This window comes from Aedes albopictus, chromosome 2 (genome assembly GCF_035046485.1).
Source record: "Aedes albopictus strain Foshan chromosome 2, AalbF5, whole genome shotgun sequence".
In the NCBI taxonomy this organism is placed as follows: Eukaryota; Metazoa; Arthropoda; class Insecta; order Diptera; family Culicidae; genus Aedes; species Aedes albopictus.
In genome coordinates this window covers 452,606,951-452,625,477 of record NC_085137.1, presented here as the reverse complement: position 1 = coordinate 452,625,477, position 18,527 = coordinate 452,606,951, and the positions used below count along the sequence as shown (strand labels likewise).

General features: G+C 41.1%; 2 protein-coding genes across 9 annotated transcripts in view; one reads left to right on the top strand and one right to left on the bottom strand.

Moving 5' to 3' along the window:
* LOC109419701 (chondroitin sulfate N-acetylgalactosaminyltransferase 1) overlaps positions 1–18,527 on the top strand; it is a 159,777-nt gene that overhangs the window by 84,862 nt on the left and 56,388 nt on the right. Inside the window, exon 1 of one of the 7 annotated variants that reach the window (XM_062853897.1) lies at positions 11,060–17,260. The exons of the other annotated variants lie outside the window; for them this stretch is intronic. The gene's annotated coding sequence lies outside the window, so the exon portion shown is untranslated. Of the gene's footprint in view, positions 1–11,059; positions 17,261–18,527 lie in introns of those variants that run through there. 7 annotated transcript variants of the gene reach the window in all.
* Positions 10,797–18,527, bottom strand: part of LOC109398320 (synaptobrevin) — a 58,890-nt gene continuing 51,159 nt past the window's right edge. For both annotated transcript variants that reach the window (XM_019670674.3, XM_019670692.3), the window contains exon 4: positions 10,797–11,015. In XM_019670674.3, the coding sequence (XP_019526219.1) occupies positions 10,987–11,015 (29 nt within the window). In that variant the 3' untranslated portion in view covers positions 10,797–10,986. The remainder of the gene's footprint in view (positions 11,016–18,527) is intronic.

Genomic DNA, 18,527 nt, shown 5'->3' with positions numbered 1-18,527 from the left:
GAAAATTTATCTTGGAATTTCTTCAGAAATTTCTCTAATGCTCCAGGCATTAGTCCAGCAACTTCTTCAGGGATTCCACATGGATTTTGTCCAGAAGGTTGCCCAGGATTTCCTCCAGAAATACACCTAGGAATTCCTCCTGTGATTTCTCGAAGAATTCCTCCAGGAATGCGTCCAGAAGTTCCGCCAAGGATTCTTCTAATTTTTTTCTAGTAATTTCTACAAGGATTTCTGATGCGGATTCTTCAGATTTTTTTTCCTGAAATTCTTGCATAATTGCTCTTTGAATTCCTCCAGGTATACTTTCAGAAATTTCTCCAGGGATTCCTGCAGGTCTTGCTCCGAGAATTCCTGTAATGATTTCTTCCGAAATTTCTCTCTGGATTTTTTCAAAAAAATATTCAGCGATAAGTTCAAAAATTTCAGTAATCCATTCATAATCTTTATCACGGACTCACTCCAGGGTTTTATAGGATTACTTGTAAATTTTTTGAATAATTTGAAGGATTTCTAGAGGAATTCCTCCAGAGATTTGTATTGGAATTCTTTTAGATAATTTTAGAGGGACATAGCAGTCAAGAAATTCTCCAAGTAGTCATCCAGGAATTCTTTCACAATTATCTCCGAGAAATCTTTGAGGAATCCAAACATGAATACCTTCAAGATTACCCCTTGCAGCAAAAGCTTTTAAATATTTTAAAATTTCATCAATGGCCTTTTGAATGTGTGCATTGTTTGATAGACGCACAAATACCCCTGACATCTATTCTCACTAGGAATTCAAAATCTTTGGCTGAAATTCCATTGCAAATTCAACCAGATTTTTTCCCACATGATACTTGAATTCCACAAAGAAGCACTTAACCATATTTTGCAGTAACGCTGCTAGAAAACTCAAAAATTCTTAAAGATACTCATCAAGGAATTCCTAGAAATTATCATTTAAATTTAAATTCTCAGCTATTCAAAAAAGAAGACTAACAATGCATTGCTATTTATATAATTCTGGTTATATAATGTTTGGAAATCAAAACTAACTAATTACATAGAACAATAAAACTAACTCAGAGGTTCCCAAACTTTTTGCTATGCCTTTTGAAATTTTCGAAAATGTCGCGGCGCACCAACATCTTTTTACAGAGAATTTACCTTATTTTAAAACGACTTTCAGTTCAAAAATTTAAATGCAAAATTGTGCAGAATATAAAAAATATCATGTTTTCTTAAAATTCAGTTTTTCAACATGTGTTTTAAGAAAAATTGCTTAAGAATATCATAAATGTTTGTTAGATTTCAAATGTCGAACAAACAAAACGAATATGACAAAAACTTCTACATCTAAAGCAATCTGCTGATTCCTAATAATTCAAGCAAAACAATAGAACTGTGCAATATCAAAGATAACTCCGGCAAAATTGAAATGATTTCTCAGAATGTTATTAAAATTCTGCAGGAATTACAAAACTTTCAATGATGAGTGTAATCAGTTTCGTACCTTTTCATTCCGCCCTATGTTGCTTATCCTTTGGCAGATCCGCCTGCGAGGGCTTGACTTTGCCTGGTAGTCCCTAACTTCGTCTGCTGCCTGCTGTTATTGGACTCGATAGTGTAGCGAACCGCCAAATGATCGTTGTGAATGCAGGACTCATTTACCATTTGAGCTTCTTGTTGGACCAGCACTACACAAAGAGTAAGTTTGTACCTTATGGGCCTTTACCTCCGCATCACCATTCCTTCATGTCCATGGGTTCCGGTTCTTCATGTCTTACTCTTCTTTTTCTTCCTGTACACTAGGATCCAGCGAGAAGACGCCCTTAACCTGAGAACCTACACAAGGTCGCAACCCTTTGTTCCCTTTGATCCGGAAAGGCTTTCCAGACGCCTGACCGGGGTCCAACTTATCAGCATTACTACCCTCTACTCCCGGGGTTAACAACCCCTTGGCCTTGGAAGCGCCGCCAGGTAGCTCCTCACCTGACGCCTGTCTCGCTTGCTTCTGTGATTGCTTGTTGGAAGCAATCGTGTTGATCGTACTTTTTGGGATACCCCGATAGTTATTCATGTAGGATTTTTGACCCCATTTCCGGCACAAGATGTAAACAAAATTGTGCATTATCTTAATTCACAACGAAACGACCGTTTTTTTCTTCCATCTGAATCAGATACCTTATTGCGTGAACTTGTTGTTAACAGTGTTTGTTATGAAGTTTTTCTGTCGGAAAGATAGTTTTGAACGAGTTTACTGGCTACCGTTGTGTAAATGTCGCGGGAGACGATTACCTACGGAAGTGCGTTTGGAAAATATGCGGCAAGTGATATTTTAATTTGTTTTGCTGTGAGGTGCCGGGAATGGGTGCTGGTGCCCAAGTAGTTCGAAACCCTATTTAAAAAAGTTTGGTCTCTAATTTCTTTGAAAAAATATTTCCACCCTAAATTTTATGTATCGAAAAAGCACCTCATTATTGGGACCAGCTTTGTAGAAGACCATATTCGTCTAAAAAAATATTTGAAACTGCTGAATGCATATTTCCTCTTAAATCTGGGTGCTGGGCCAATGTGGAGCGGTACAAAGGAAGCGATAACTGCCAAAACAGAATCCACCTCGACCTCAGAAAGAATAAGCAGTATGAATAGAATGCCATGAAGGAGTTGCAAAATAGTATGGAACATAATGATATGCGGAAATTTTACCAAACTGTCAATGAAGCAGCACCATGTCACGTTGTGTGCAACAACCGTGAATGCTACTTGCTGACACATAAAACTGTCACAGCTAACAGTTAAAAAGGGCACTGCAAATAACCTTTGCCAGCTAAAAAAGCTTAATGCCTCATATTCCTGTTCATGTTCGTTCCGCTAAATGTCAACTGTCAACTCCTATTGATATCAAATCTTCCGGCGACGCTGCACAGCATTTCCCATTAGGCAAAATTCCACGCGTCTTTTCTCGGTCGAACCATCAGCCGAAGTGCGTGTCGCCGTGTCACTTCTCCCACCACCCTTCCTTATAGTAAAGCTCCGGTGCCTATCCGGTCGATAAAACGTGCTTCCACTTGAGCTTGAGCATTTTACGTGACATTGTTGTTCGGTCGTCCATTCTCTACTTTCTAATGAAGAATTTCCTACCCCAAAATGATTATCTTAAAGTTGTGCCACTCCATAGGCTTTAATGAGATGGGTTTGTCGTTCCCTTCTTTTAAGGTTCTAAACTTTTCGATCGCATTTGAAAATTACTTTACAATTCACCAAAAACCTTGAGTAATCCACCTAACGCTGGTATGTATTCTTAGTTTGCATTATCGCTAATATTTTTAGACGCTGACACGCATTAAATAGTAACTTTTTTGGTCAGTTTATTTTTTGATTTTCATGAACCAGATCCACAGCCATTTCAGCACCAGTTCGTCTCCAAGCAAGAAAATCATAGACAATATTGATGAATGGTTGGCATCATACAGCAGAATCAAAAGTTCGCAGTTAGCAGTTGGCAGCAGTTAACAGTTAGAACTAAACTTTTGAAGCCTTGCATTTCCAGCAATATTTGTCGGCATATTAAATAACTTTTCAACACAGCTCCGTTTCGTGGAAAACATAAAAATGTCAGTGGAAAAAAAAGTTAGCATTTCACTCATTTCCTACGGCAAACCACGGGTCGCAGCTTTTAGCTGAATTAATTTTAATATTTCATAGCCTGTTCCTATGGCATCATCGGGGCTTCGCCTGAAGCCCGTCGAAAACCCGTAGCCGTAGGTAAGTAAATACTAGCAGCAGACCCTATCCCTAGCGCTATAGGTAGTCAGTCAGTCAGTGGGTCATTTGAGCGGTTGGCATCCCGTTTGGGGGTTCTCTGCTGGATGGAAATTCGACACAAACGAGCCAGAGCAAGGATTTCATTGTAATAATGCCATGGTCGTTGATTCGCAGTACGATGGTTAGCTACACTGGAAATAGGCTGCTGGTCTTCATTACATTTACTTGTTCAGTAGTTGCTGTATCAAATGTAGAGTTTTGAGAAAGGGTTTTCGAAACTCAGTTTTTAATTCACAGGAGAATATGGATCGAAAAAAAAATTGTATTCGTCGGCATTGCCCAAAGGCCCTGCAAGCTTGCTTGATTCGGAACTCAATGTGAAACGTTCAGGAAAGCTTGGAATCAAGCCCAAGCAACCAAAAGTTCTGCTTCCCATGACAAAATGCACTTTCAAGTTCCACAAGCTTCAGATAAAGTTACGAAAGGAACTTCAAACATATGTTCCAGCAAGGCTCTTTGTTAGCCTCTTAAGCAGCCAGAAAGTTTCATTCGGAACTTTATCTGAACTTCGTGGAACTTGAAAGCTGCTTAAGATGCTACTGGGAACTTTGATTGAACATTCTAGTTCCTTGAAGTTCATTTTAGCAAAAACATCATTAGCAAATTTTTATAGACAACTAAATTGAATTCACCAAATCAATGAATATAAAATGCAAATGAAAAAAAATATGACGCCCACCAGGATTCGAACCGGTAGTCGCTGCGTTAGAACCGTACACTCTACCCCGACACCATAACTGCGATGAAGTGCAAAGCGGATGAAATCTGTCTTGAATCAATCCTCTGTCGACAACTAGGTTTGCACACTTGTACAGCAGCGAAGTTAACTAAGCCATATTAGCCTATGTATTTGTAGCAACGCAGCGGTATGACGGCAGCTTATCACGTAGGAGGTCACGGTTCAAATCTACATAGGAGTGCCATATGCATAAGTAAATAAATATGTAAAGTAAGTTTGAGCATGTTTCTCAATAAAATACAAGCAACAACAAGTAAGAATGAATCAGAAAAGTACATTTTTGTTTACACATTCATTTTGAGGAAGTTCCGTCAGAAGCTGCTTAGAAGGCTATCCGACTTTCTTATGTAAACTTTCAAGTTCCGAAATTACTTAAAAATGAAGCTGCTTTGAAGGCTAAAGAGCAACCTCTAACAAGCTGCTTAGCTTATAAAGTACCCTCTGATCTGAACTTTTGGTTACTTGGGAGAATGGCTCCAACATACTTTACCTGTTCAGTCACATTATTTAAGAATCAAAGAGACTCAAAGGTCAAAGGCCATAACGATTTCGCCTTGCCTTGGAAAGAACAATAGATCTTGCAGTAGATGTTTCATTCGGAGTCCATTTTGGTGACAGCTTCCCTTAACTACCTGTAGAGCAATTTACATCACGACAAAAAGGGTGCTGATGCACATATAAACTAACATCAGCAAAATCATAAGTAGGAAAAGCGATGAATTGCCTCAATAGCCTATCTGCCATGAGGTTCGACAAAAGTGGTGATAAGACTCCCCCTTGGGGGCATCCGCAAACACTAAATTTCCTAGTCGCTGATGCAATGTCTAGATGGTGTTTTTTCGAGCATTTGGTGAATCCGATTCGAGATATACAATGATTCTGTGCGGCTTTCAGTATGGCATCAAAAAGCAGCTTGTCAAAAGCACCCTCGATATCTAATGCCGTTTTTCTTTTTGAACTAGTGCCAACCTGGGGTGGAACTGGATGAGATCACAGTTTCAACCCCAACCCGACTTCGATTTCGCTTGTCCTGAAGTTTGTTTGGCGTTGTTTGTTTACATATTTTCCGCCAACCCAGTTCCAACCCAGGTTAAAAAAGAAAAACGGCATAATAAGAAAACACCCAGGCATATTGCTTTTGAGCGACTGCCTTCTCGATATCGTAAACATCCTTGTGATAAAGAGTCACAGTGGACTTTGTGTTTGAAATAATCAAATCCCTTATCCGAGAGAATTGAAAGGAGAAAAGTAATTTAGTGCCCAGTGGGCTCTGCCCACTCAATCGATTCTATAGTTATGTAATATCCATACATTCCTCATGAGAGGAAGAGAAATCGCCATTTGGCAAACGACGTTTGTTTATTCGGAAATCCTCAGATCTCGCAAGGATTTTGTTCAGCTTGACTGGCTTCACTCAAACTGGAAACATTTCTACTAAGGTTTCTTTCAGCCGTTCAGCAGAGCAGAGAGATTTCTTGTAGATCTTGCGAGCCGACTTGAAAGCCTCCGATCCGTCTGTTCCAACTCTTTCTACATCAGAATTTCACCAAAGGGTTCCTCTTGTGGTCTTCATAGACCGCAGAAAGCAAGCATCTTCAAAAAATCCCATGATGAAGGCCGTTCAAGCATCAACGGCATCATCCAAATAACTTGGATTGTCAATTGATACTGAATATCGATGAAGTTTTTCCGCATCCAAATCAGTAAAGAGATCCTAGTTTGCTGATCGGGGATTCCTGAAACGCAGAGTTTGCGAAGTAACCATTCACATGTTCAAAAAAAAAAGATTCTTCATCTGACACATGCCAATTGGTCAGCTCGTGACATATTTTACTATGTAGAACAAAGCGTTATGTCTACCACTTCCTGTCTAGCAGATACCATGAAGGTTGGGCGGTTGCCTAAGTTAAGTAATTCAAGGTCTGTACTACTTGAGTATTCCATTAAACTGGAGCCTCTCAAGTTAATCATTGCTCCCGTAAGCGTAGTAAAGGAGCCATGGTACTCCGCAGACCCCGTTAGCGGATAGGTTTTATTAGACCTCCCTAACCATTCATTCCTAGGTACGGTAAGTATAAGGCCGTAAGGGCTTCATCACCTAATAAGTGGACTCCTACCGCAGTTAACAAACCGCTACCGATACTATACTGCTATCTAGGCTGATCGAGAAAAGAAGATACTATTGTTGATCAACGGGCCCGAAAAGCCTATAAGGCTTTTTTAACCTTCCTTAGTCCCTAAAAAGTTACAAATAAGACCCTGGGGTCATTTTTGACCCCAAACTTTGGAAAGCTCGCAAAAATCAGTGGCTCGTCCGATTTTGGATCTCTTTGGCTCAAATGAAAGGGGCACTTGTCTAGTTTTCAAAACCACCGGAGAAATCCGGAATTGGCCACTGAGGCCACCGGGAACCTGCTTAAACTGAAAAAATGCCGCCTCAGAGACCCTAACTTTAGCAAGCTATAACTTAGCAACCAAACAAGTAATCAGGACCGCCCAAGAATCGTTGGAAAGGTATTTACGTGGACTTTGATAATAAATTAGTTTTAATCGTTGCTATGTGCTTGAAAATCCGCTAATGTTATTCATTTTATGCATTTCATTGCATAAATTCTCTGCACACCTCAACGAAATGAGAAAAATATTGTTTAGGACCATTTTTGGGGGGTTCTGGTCAGGTGTGGTCAATGCGGAACCGGTTACAGGGATTCCGGAAAGTGGTCAATTGGGTTTTTAAATGAAGAAAAATGTATTAGTTTTTTGGTTTTATACGAAAGAGCACCTTTTTCTGAACCCCTATGATTTTTTTCAGATTTTTTTAACTTTATTTTGGTACCTAAAATCAATTTCAAATAGATTTTTCGAAATCACCTTTTGAAAGCTGAGCAACTGCTTGACAGCTCCGCCCAGCACAAAATGCGACGAGGGGTGATTCGACAAATCGCTCCCATAAAAACTTCAAACTGATTTTAAATAGGTTCCCGAGCACCAAAATTCATGAAAATTTGGATTTCGGCTTAGTTTGACATGCTGATTCAGAATATCGAATTATCTCAACACCGTTAAAGAAGCCAATTGGGTAACGACAATGAACTTCGTATAGTTTTCGCTCCAAAAGCCGGCGCCACATGATTCAACCTTCGTGGATTTTCATGTCTGTTGCTCTTGTGATACACAAAGAGATTGATATACATCGTCTTCTTCTTCTTCTTCTTGGCGTTATATCCCTACTGGAAAATAGCCTGCATCTTGTAGCGATACTGGCAACACGGCTGTGTAAACATTAGAGGAAAAACTGCGCATTGTATTCAACAGTGTATTTTTGATATGTCACCCGATCTACTTCCTGTATCAGAACTAAAAGTGAGACAACAATAAACGAACGTGTTTGAGAGTACCGCGTTGTTAGAGTTCATTTGCGTATTCCGATTCCCGATATTTCGTCCGGTTCTGTCCGCTTCTGCGTCTCTGCCTGGCACTTCCCATACATCTCAGCTTAGTAAGTGTTTTATGAGTTCTTCTACAGGTAGTTACTGAGAGTTTTCTCTGCCAATGATTGTATATTGTGTCGCAGGCACGAAGATACTCTATGCCCAAGGAAGTAAAGGTAAATTCCCTTACGAAAAGTTCCAAGGCCGACCGTAAATCGAACCCGTCACCCTCAGCATGGTCATGCTGAATGCCTTTACAGCTATGATTATAGGAGCCCCAAACGAATAGTCATATTGGTTCCACGTGGTCACAGGAGTGGCCACCGGAGAAATCCATATTGTATTGCTCTCAGATTTTAACAACAAATGTATGCTTCCGACGGCTCAATTTTTGTCATTTACCGTCACTGAAATGTTCTGGTATTGAAATGGTGATTTCGATCTTTCCTGGTCGTTGTCCACTGATGTGATCACCAGAGAAACTCAAATTGTGTTTTTGAAACATCAGTAGACATTTAGCAGATGACCTCATATGGTTTTTCACGCTTGTGGTGCAAAGTGTGATAAACCAATCTGTCATTTGCTTTTTTGTGACCAAATAATTGATTTTAAAATAATTCCGTACTTTAGAAAATTTCTCCAGAAGATGCACCAAGAATCTCCTTTGGAACTTATGGAAAATTAATGGAAAAAAATCCGGAGGAACTCTTGAAGGAATTTTTGAACGGTCGCCCGAAGAAATTTCCTGAGAGACTACTGAACGAAATTCTGGTAGAAACCCTAGAATAATTAGCGGTGGAACTCCTAGGACAGTTCCTGTGGAAGTTCTTGAAGAATTGCTGGTTTTTTGTTTGTTTTTTTTTTTTCAAATAAAAAAAAATAAACTTGCTTTTAGAGGAATTACTGGTGTATTTTGCCTGGTGAAATTTTTCAGGATTTCCTGATGAAGCTTCTTAAAATTTTCTGTAGGAAATTTTAGGCTAGAGGGTTTCCCAATGAAAATCCTAGAAAAAAAATCGATCAACAGTCTTAGAAGAATTCGAATCCTAAAGAACTGCTAATGTAAATACTGGTGAAACTTCTGAAAAAATCTTTGTGTAACTCATACAATGGTATTTTGAAAATAAATTCCCATAAGTATTCTTGGCGGTACTCGTGCAAGGAATTTCTAGTGGAACTCCTACATGATTATACATTAGAACGTCGAAAAGAATTCCCAGTGAGATAAACTTTCAAAGGCATTCCTGGCAGAATTTTATCTTCTACAGGAAATTTGCGGTGGAATTCTTGGAGAAATAGTTTTTGGAACTTTTTGGAACGATTTCTGAAGACATTTTCGGTGGAATTTCAAGCAGAATTCCCACAAGAATTCTTGCTGGACTTTCCGATGAAATTTCGATAAATAATCGATGCAACTCCTAGAGAAATTCTCTTTGGAACTCCTAGACGAATCCCCAGTGGAATTCCTAGAGGGATTCTTGCTGTAACTCCTAAGGGAATCTCTGGTGGAAGTCTTAGAGGAGTTCCAGTGAATATACTGGAGGAATTCACGGTAGATTTGCTGGACGGATTCACGGTGGTTCAACTACTACAATTTCTAGATATTAGCGGAGGATGCCCTTCAAGTATTTACAGAGGATCTTCGAGTGAAACTTCCGGTGTAACTGGAAGAACTTCCGTTGAAACTTTGAGCAGAATTCCCAATAAAACTGACAGGAATTCCCGAAGCAACTCCTAGAGGAACTCCCAGTGGATTTACTAGAGAAATAATTGGTGGAAGTAAAAAAACATTTAGTGGAACTCCTGGAGAAAGTCTATTTGGAACTCCTAAAAGAATTCATAACGGAACTCCTAGAGGACTTTCCTGAGAAACTTCTTGAGGCATTCCCTTTGTAACTTCAGAAACAATTCGCAGTTTAAAGAAATTACTGGCGAGAGAATTTACGGGGCAACCTGTAGAGGGATTTCAGGTGGAACTCCTAGAAGAATTTTCGTTGGAACTTCTAGAGGAATTCTCGATGGAACTACTAACTAGAGGATGTGACTCCTGCGGGAATTGGCAGTGGTACTAATACAGGAATTCGACGTGGATGCCTATAAGAATTTCTCTTGTAAATTCTACTGAAGTTTCGATCAGAACTCCTGAAATTACTGGTGGAATTCGTTGAGATTTTCGGTTGAATTTTCTAAAATCAGAGATGTATGTTTTTTAGTTTTTGAGATATGATTTTATGAAAATAAAAGACCAAATGTTCCCAAAGAAGACATTTTTTTTTTAAATTTGATTATATTTTGAATCCTTATACATGTATGGACTCAAAAAAGCAATATAAGGCATAGTTTTATGAAGATTTATAAGATCAGGCAGTTTTAGAGCAGCCAGTATCAAAATATATGACTCTCGATGTTCAATAACTCATATCTCAAAAACTATAAAACATACAACTCTGATTTTTTGATATGGTACGCCAAAATTCCTGAATTTTCTGATAAAAATATAAAACCAGCATATGTTTTGCACAAAAACACAATTTGGCCCATTCAACGCATTTTTCCTAAAAAACTAGAATTCAATAGCTTTCAAAAAATGAAGTTTAAAATTGGTTAACTTGTTCAAAAGTTATGATTATTTGAAATTTTTTAGATTTCAACAACCTTGACTTTAGGACCACCCAATCTGAATATTGATCACCCTAATGACGAAATAAAAAAACGGGTCTAATCGGGTCAGTACTGTATTTTATACTTGTCAAATAAAGTTATAAAATGTAGGCATACAATCTCTGGAATTTCTTTCAAATAAACACAACTACCAATAATCTTTCAATAACTTATGTATTAAAAAGTATGCATTAGTAATATGTCACATAAATTGTGTAACTGGCCACCGGGTTAAAATAGTCAATAGGTATATTCTGATTAAAAAACAATCCTTTTCTCATCGTTCCATAACGAATCAGGCACGTTTTTTTTCGATCGAAGCCTTTCTTATTCTTCACGGTTCACTTAGTTCGAATCATTAGGGACGAGCCAAACTGAAAAGAAAGTAAAACATGCAAGGTAAAACTTATTTTTGCCGTTGATGATCTTGGTTGATGACAGCATTCAGCTCAGTGACGCTATTATGTACACGGAAGAGATGTTTCAATTATTACCAGAAGCGAGTCTCAGAGCACTATTGTACCACTATTATATGGGGATGACTAAGTCTTGTTCTAAAACTAGGAAAGAGTACAAACACAACTTTTGAACTAGCAAGTATTGCTGTGAACACTTCAACAACACAGTCAGTGAGGTGAACAGCTTTGCAAACAAGTTAGCTGACGAGGATGCGGATACATACCCTTTTGCCGACGTCAGTATCCTTAGCAGAGCTCCACCCACATTCGCGAAACTCTTGATGCCTTTCCACAACGAAATGATCGAAACTTAAAACAAAAACACGGGTGATGAGCATGATGGACGTTTCAATTTCAACTTATGAGGTATGTAGGAATCAGAAGCTCTAATTCTTCTTCCCCTTTTCTATCTCAACGTTGGCACCGGAACTTGGCCTGCCACTGCAATTCAATGATGCATTATGCTCAGGAAATCGAGAAAATCTTCAACCATCAAAGATCCTTGACCGAAGCGGGTATCGAGCCCATTGTGTCCAGTTTAGTGATTCAAGGACCCATCCATAAAGCGTTACGATAGTTCGAGGATTTCAGAAATTATGAGCTTGGATGTATGTTCAGTTTTGAGTAGATCCATAATATGTATACAGCACATGCTACTTATTTTTATTTCAGGGTACACCTCGTATGAAATTTACATCCTCTTTTTAAAAAATGAAAGCATAGCTTCGCATTTCTGTTTGTCTATGGTTCACTTCACAAACTAGGATCACTGTTAACGAATAGCCTGGAAATAAGTCCGTGAAATGAAAGTTTTTCACCGAGAAGCGCAGCGTAACATCCGCACCGCAGTCATGATAGACGGGTGAAAATGAAATTTAAGCTTCCCAGTAGGTACGGCTCACTGACTGCCAACTGCGATGATGGACTCCAAAAACGGCAAATTGCAGCTGGCTCCACTTCTAGTGTTGCACCGTTGCACTACCTACTGGTTGATGAGGACGATGAAGAGATGGAGTTCCATGAGATGATGCTGATGCTGTTGCACACAGGCACGAGGCAGGCACTCCGTGCCATGGACCTAACCAGGCGTGTAGAATTCAATTCCAAACTAACACACTACTGAGGGAGCAGAACTGCGCCGCCAACAGTAGTTTGGACTAGTTCGCTCCACATCGACTACGGTGGCGCGGAGTAAATAGACATCCTTGGCCTGCCGACGTCGACGTCGTCGGGTGGAATCGATGCGTGTCTAATGATGATGACGTTGCTGATGGAAATGGACCCTTAGGAACCAAGGGATGAATATATTTGTGGAGTATGGGTTAAGCGGAACGGTATGAACTTTGCAATCAGCCAAGAGAATAGGCAACACATGATGTGAGGTTCAAATTGCCGAGCAAACGTAAAGGCACAAACATACTCATCAGGTATCGTGCTATCGTATAGGGTTATAATGTGCACTAGACCAGTGGGGTGACACGGCTGTCAAACTCGGTACATCGCCGCTCCACCCATCATCATTTTTGGTACGGCGTGTTTTGGTACCCACTTTCTGGTCGGTTTACCCTAACTTGCTCCTGATTTTCGGGTGTGTGTCTCGTGTGTTGCTAGTGCTTATTTCAGAAATTACACATTTTAAACGAAATCGTTGGTTTTGATGATTGTTTCTCTTTCTTTATCACTTTGCACGATATTATGTGTAGCAGCGAAGCAGCGTCGATGTTTCCAGCGCATTTTTTTTCCATGAATTACACAATCAAAACAAAACATTGTACGCCATGTTGAATTGAATGCTGGGTAGATGATTTTGGCCCTTCGTCATCCCCCTGCACTAGACAGGCTTTAAACTTCTAGCCGTCTTGTAACTAATTTCAGCTTTTCCAAGTAAGTGGTAAATTGTTAGAGTTCAAACTTGGTTGTTTTCACTGGAATCTAAATTAGCTTAGAACGAGCTCATCAAAACGCAATAGTGTGTCTATTGCCTCTGCAATAGTCAAATTGAATTGACAATACCAAATGAATGATTGGGGGTTGCAAAATAGTGAGTCGACAAGGAGCGTCCAACATAGCTCTGGTCCTCACAAGTTCCTACCTCATGCTTCCACGGGTCAAGCGATGACAAAGACCGCCAGCTAAGAGTTGTGCGCTTAGCTGGAAGTGCAGCCTGGGCACTGTTTTCTTTCTGACTTCAGCTAGATTGAGGTGATACGTCCTGAGCGTATTTTCACCAAGGAGGTGCGGCTCAAGCAGCTGAGTATGACCGGAAGCTATACCGGAAGGTGGCAGCGGGCAGCCCCACCACGGTGGATAGGAGACCTTAGGCCAACAACCTACTGTTTCCGAAAACCAAAAAACCGTTACTGAAACCGAAAATGAAAGATTACGAACTGATTCAACGGCAACGACTTTTAGCGCGAAACAGCGAACAAGAATTGGAACTTAGAATGTATTAACCCTAGCCCAGCAGGGTAAACTGGCACAACTAGCCAATGAGGCATGCAGTATGAAGCTTGAGATCCTAGGACTGAGCGAAGTCCGTAGTCCGAAGGCCGAACTTTGGAGAACACAGATTGGCGTCGGGTCAAATTCTGCTATACTCTGGCCTACGAGGTGAACACGCTCCTCGCCACCGTGGAGTTGGTTTCCTGCTCAGCGCTTACGCCCACGCTGCACTCATAAAGTGGGAACCTATTAATGAGAGGATAATTGTAGCCAGATTCAGAACACGGGTTCGAAACCTTACCATGATCCAATGTTACGCCCCAACCGATGCTGCCGAATTGCAAGACAAAGAGAACTTTTACAGTCAACTGAATGCTGTCGTAGACAAGATTCCGAAAAGTGATATCAAGATCCTCATGGGCGACTTCAACGCGAAGGTTGGTTCCGACAACTCGGACTATGAGCACGTCATGGGACGCCATCATGGTCTCAGAGAAATGAGCGAAAACAGAGAGCTGTTTGCAGAGTTTTGTGGCAACAATGGCATGGTGATTGGGGGATCGCTCCTCATCGACCAGTGCACAAAGTGACATGGGTTTCCCGTGATGGCGTCACGGAAAATCAAATCGACCACATCAGCATCAGCCGAAAATGGAGACGGAGCCTTCTTGATGTGCGGAACAAAAGTAGCGCCGACAGTGTGTTCGAACATCATCTCCTAATCGGCGAGATCCGACTGCGCATTGCCAGGATCCAGCGACATGAGGAGAAAATCAGACGCCGGTTCAAAACACGCCGACTGGAAGACGCTGCGGTGAGAAGGTTCTTCGTCGAGGAGCTAGAGAACCGTGCCGCGGATATTACAGCAGGTGGAAGCGTAGAAGATCAATGGAACGCCATCAAGATCGCCTTCATCGCCACCGGCGAGAATATTTTGGGTGAGCTACGCAAACGGAGAAAGTAGTGGATCACAGATGATACCTGGAGGAAGATAGAGGAGCAAAGGAACGCCAAAGCCGCGATAGAGCGAGCGAAAAAACACGAGGAGCCAAAGCAGTAGCTCGTCAGCGCTATTCGGCTCTCGAGAAGGAAGTGAAATGCTCATGTAGACGGGACAAAAGAGCGTGTGCAGACTCCCTAGCCGACGAAGGCGAGAAAGCCGCAAACACCGGCGACATTCGTCTCCTCTACGATGTTTCACGTCACCTTAGTGGGACTAAGATGAATGCTACGATGCCCGTGAAAGACACGCCTGGGCAGTTACTGACCGACCCGGCTGACCAGTTGAAACGCTGGTTCGAGCACTTTGGAAACCTTTTTCAAGTGTCGGTCACGCCATCAACACCTCAGCATGATCCGCCAAGGGTTCGACGCCTTACCCGTGTCAAAACCGAAGTTCCATCAGTGCAGGAGATAGAAACAGCCATCCGTAGCATGAAATCGAACAGGGCCCCAGGAGTCGATCGCATATCAGCTGAGATGCTCAAAGCTGACTTCGTAGTATCCGCACAACTACTGCATCAATTATTCCACAACATATGGGAAACCGCGCCATTCCCGGCCATTTGGATGCAAGGCGTCTTAGTAAAGGTACCCAAAAAGGGTGATCTAACTGTATGCGATAATTGGCGGGGCATCATGTTACTGTGTATCGTTCTCAAAGACCTCTGCAAAGTGATCCTTAACCGGATACAGGAGAAGATTGACGCAATTCTTCGACGGCAGCAAGCAGGATTCCGTGGCGGACGATCCTGTGTGGACCATATTGTCACGCACCGTATCATCCTGGGGCAAATCATTGAATTCCAAGAGTCTCTTTACCTGTTGTTCATTGATTACGAAAAAGCTTTCGACCGTCTCAATCACGGAAACATGTGTGGAGCCCTCAGGCACAAGGGTGTCCTTGAAAAAGAAAAAAGAAAAATCATTGGCCTCATTCAAGCTCAGTACGAGGCATTTTCGTTCAGAGTAGTACACAACGGTGTCTTATCCGATCCCATCCAGGTCGTGGCTGGATGTATACTATAATCGCTACTGTTCTCATCATAATCGACGAGATCCTGGTAAGATGCGATTGATCGTGAACCGAGCCGTGAGTTGCTGTAGCACCTCGTTACCATGGAGCACCTAGATGACTTCGAACTGACTAATGACGCTACGCTCTTAGCTCAACGGCACTCTGATATGCAGAACAAGCTCGATGATCTTACCAATCGCTCCTCAGCGGCAGGTCTTACTATCAACGTCAACAAGACCAAATCGTTGGATGTAAACACGGTCAACCCTTCCAGCTTTACGGTAGCTGGGCAATCAGTGGAGAATGTTGAAAGCTTCCAATATCTTGGTAGCCAAATGGCGGCCTATGGCGGCACCAAGATCGACATAGGTGCCCGGATCAAGTAGGTGAGGGCTGCTTTTGCGAGTTTAAGAAACGTATGGTAAAACAACCAGATTACTTGACGCACCAAAATCCGAATTTTCAGCTCGAACGTGACATCTGTGCTGCTATACGCCAGTGAAACCTGGTGTGTATCAGCTGAGAACACTCAACGGCTGCAGGTCTTCATCAATAGATGCCTGCAGTATATAATTCGTGCATGGTGGCCTTACAATTGGATCTCCATCGTCGATGTCATCAAAAGCCAATAGCGACAGAAATTCGGGAGCGAAAGTAGAGTTGGGTCGGCCCAACCCCCCCGTAACTTGACAGATGAGCTCAGTTTCGCGTACCTACTTGCAAATAGCAGATGTCGCTATTGTTCGTAAACAACGGGTCCATCCTTCACTGACGCTACAATTTTTGTCCATGCGAAAACATATTTTTGTTTCGTGGTGAGTGGAGCCAACAAGAGGCTAGCGTTTCGTATCAAAAGGACGTATTCAACAGAAGCGCAAAAACTGATGTTCATTAAATTGAAATTATTTTGATTTTTTCTTTTTGTTGTCGTAAGAAATGTAATAAAAGTACATGTTTAAACGGTCTTCCTTATTAATTGATGACTGCGCATGCTAGACCAAACCAAGATCAAACTCGAAAAAAAAAACATCTGCAAATGATTGTTTTTAACTTCCACTTGGCCATCAGATATGTAGCTGTAAAATGTTAGCATAAGTTACCTAATTTATTACTTGCTGGTGTTTAATAACCGCACTAGAAGAAAACATGAGTTTCTTATTAATTTTATGAAAGCCGATTACTTTGCCTTTACTTGTTTTATAGATATAATTTTCGCTTCTAGTAAACAAATTCATTATGCCGCACTTAATTTGCATGTATCTACCACAAAAAATGCGGAAACAACAAATAAAGGTTTCTGTTTAATGTTTTAATATTTTTTGTTCGGTTTGTTATTGTCGGTTTTCGTTCTTTTCAAAAGTAGCGCTTGCCGCTTTGAATCTGACAGTACCACCCGGACCAAAATTTTTAGGTACGCTGACATTGTTCGGCAGCTGTCAAGAAGCTCCCGGGTTGGGTCGGCCACACTCTACGCAGGGGCGGAAACGAAATTTGCAAGCAAGCGTTAGATTGGAACCAAGCAGGACAACGCAGCAGAGGCAGACCCAGAGGCTCATGGCGGCACAACCTAAACAACGAGATCAAGCAAGTCAACAGGAATTTACTCTGGCCACAGGTCACGGCAATGGCGGGCTATCGCTCAGGATGGAGATCTTTCAATTCGGCTCTTTGCACCACCGTGGGTGGTCAGAACTGAAAGGAAGTAAGTAGATTAGATCAAACTTATGTCTACCACTGTATCTACAATTTCTAGAAATCCTTATTATGGACAATATATCACTAGGATAGTGAGTGGCCTCATCCTACACAGTGCAGGGAAGTTTCTCATCACGTTGCATCAACTCGTCAACGTTGCCGTCAATCCGATCCACCAGGGACAATGCACAGACGATGAACGATGCTAACTGTAAACGACTTTGACGGGGCCACGCAATTCAAAGCACAGCACAAGCGCATCCATCCACCACCGCCCGTCCGGGGAATAATTTTATATTCATTGAAAAATCTGAATGGAGGACGTGCTTCGGTAGGATTGAGGTGGAATTTTCTCCCGGGACTAGCTCCGAGAGAATAGCTCGGAGAAGCCATCCATAACCCTGAGTTGACGATGTGCGTTGAAATGACTGATGCTTTGTGTTGATGCTAATTTCGACTGACGTTGCTATAATTGGACAGGTTGAAGAATCCCTAGGGCATGTTGTTCGTTGGAATTGTTTTCCAGAGGTGAGAAAATGTCTAAGTCAGACAGTGCAGATGCCGTTCATAAATACACTCCCGTTCAAAAGTTTGGGGTCACCCCCTCAAAAACATGTCATTTTTTTAGGCCCATATCTCCGCCAATTTGCGTCCGATTTCAAAACCCTAGGTTTCATTCAAAAGATAATAAGTCAAAGAAACTTTGAACATGATTTAAAAGAACCTTTTTCAAAAAATTTTGTATGTAAACTTAACCCAAAGTTGCCAAATTTTCTAAAAAATGAATATAAACTTACGGCAGTGTCGCTGGAAGTTGGGTCGACCAAATTTTAAGATGAGAGCGGTAATATGACCCATTTTATATTAGCTTTCAACTGCTTTTTACAGAACTTAGCTAAAAAATCTAGAAAAAAAGTTATTAAGTAAATTAATCCTTGATGTCATCGACCAAAAGTTTGGGGTCACCCCTCAAAATGCTGTATCGGCCAAAAGTTTGGGGTCACTATCGTAAAACATGGAAAAGTGATTTGTTGATATCTTTGTCATCTTTCATTCAATTTTAATTCTTCTTGGCTTATTTGAAACAAAATGAATGATACTTACTGCATAGACATTGAACCACACATATTTGTTGAAATTTACATACTAAAACTTAACGTAAAGTTGCCTCATTTTTTGAAGCGTGGTAAAATGTGCTAACTTTACATAACATTGTTATATACAAAAATCGTTAAGTACGTTAAGTTGAAGACATCAAACGTAAATTTAGTTGA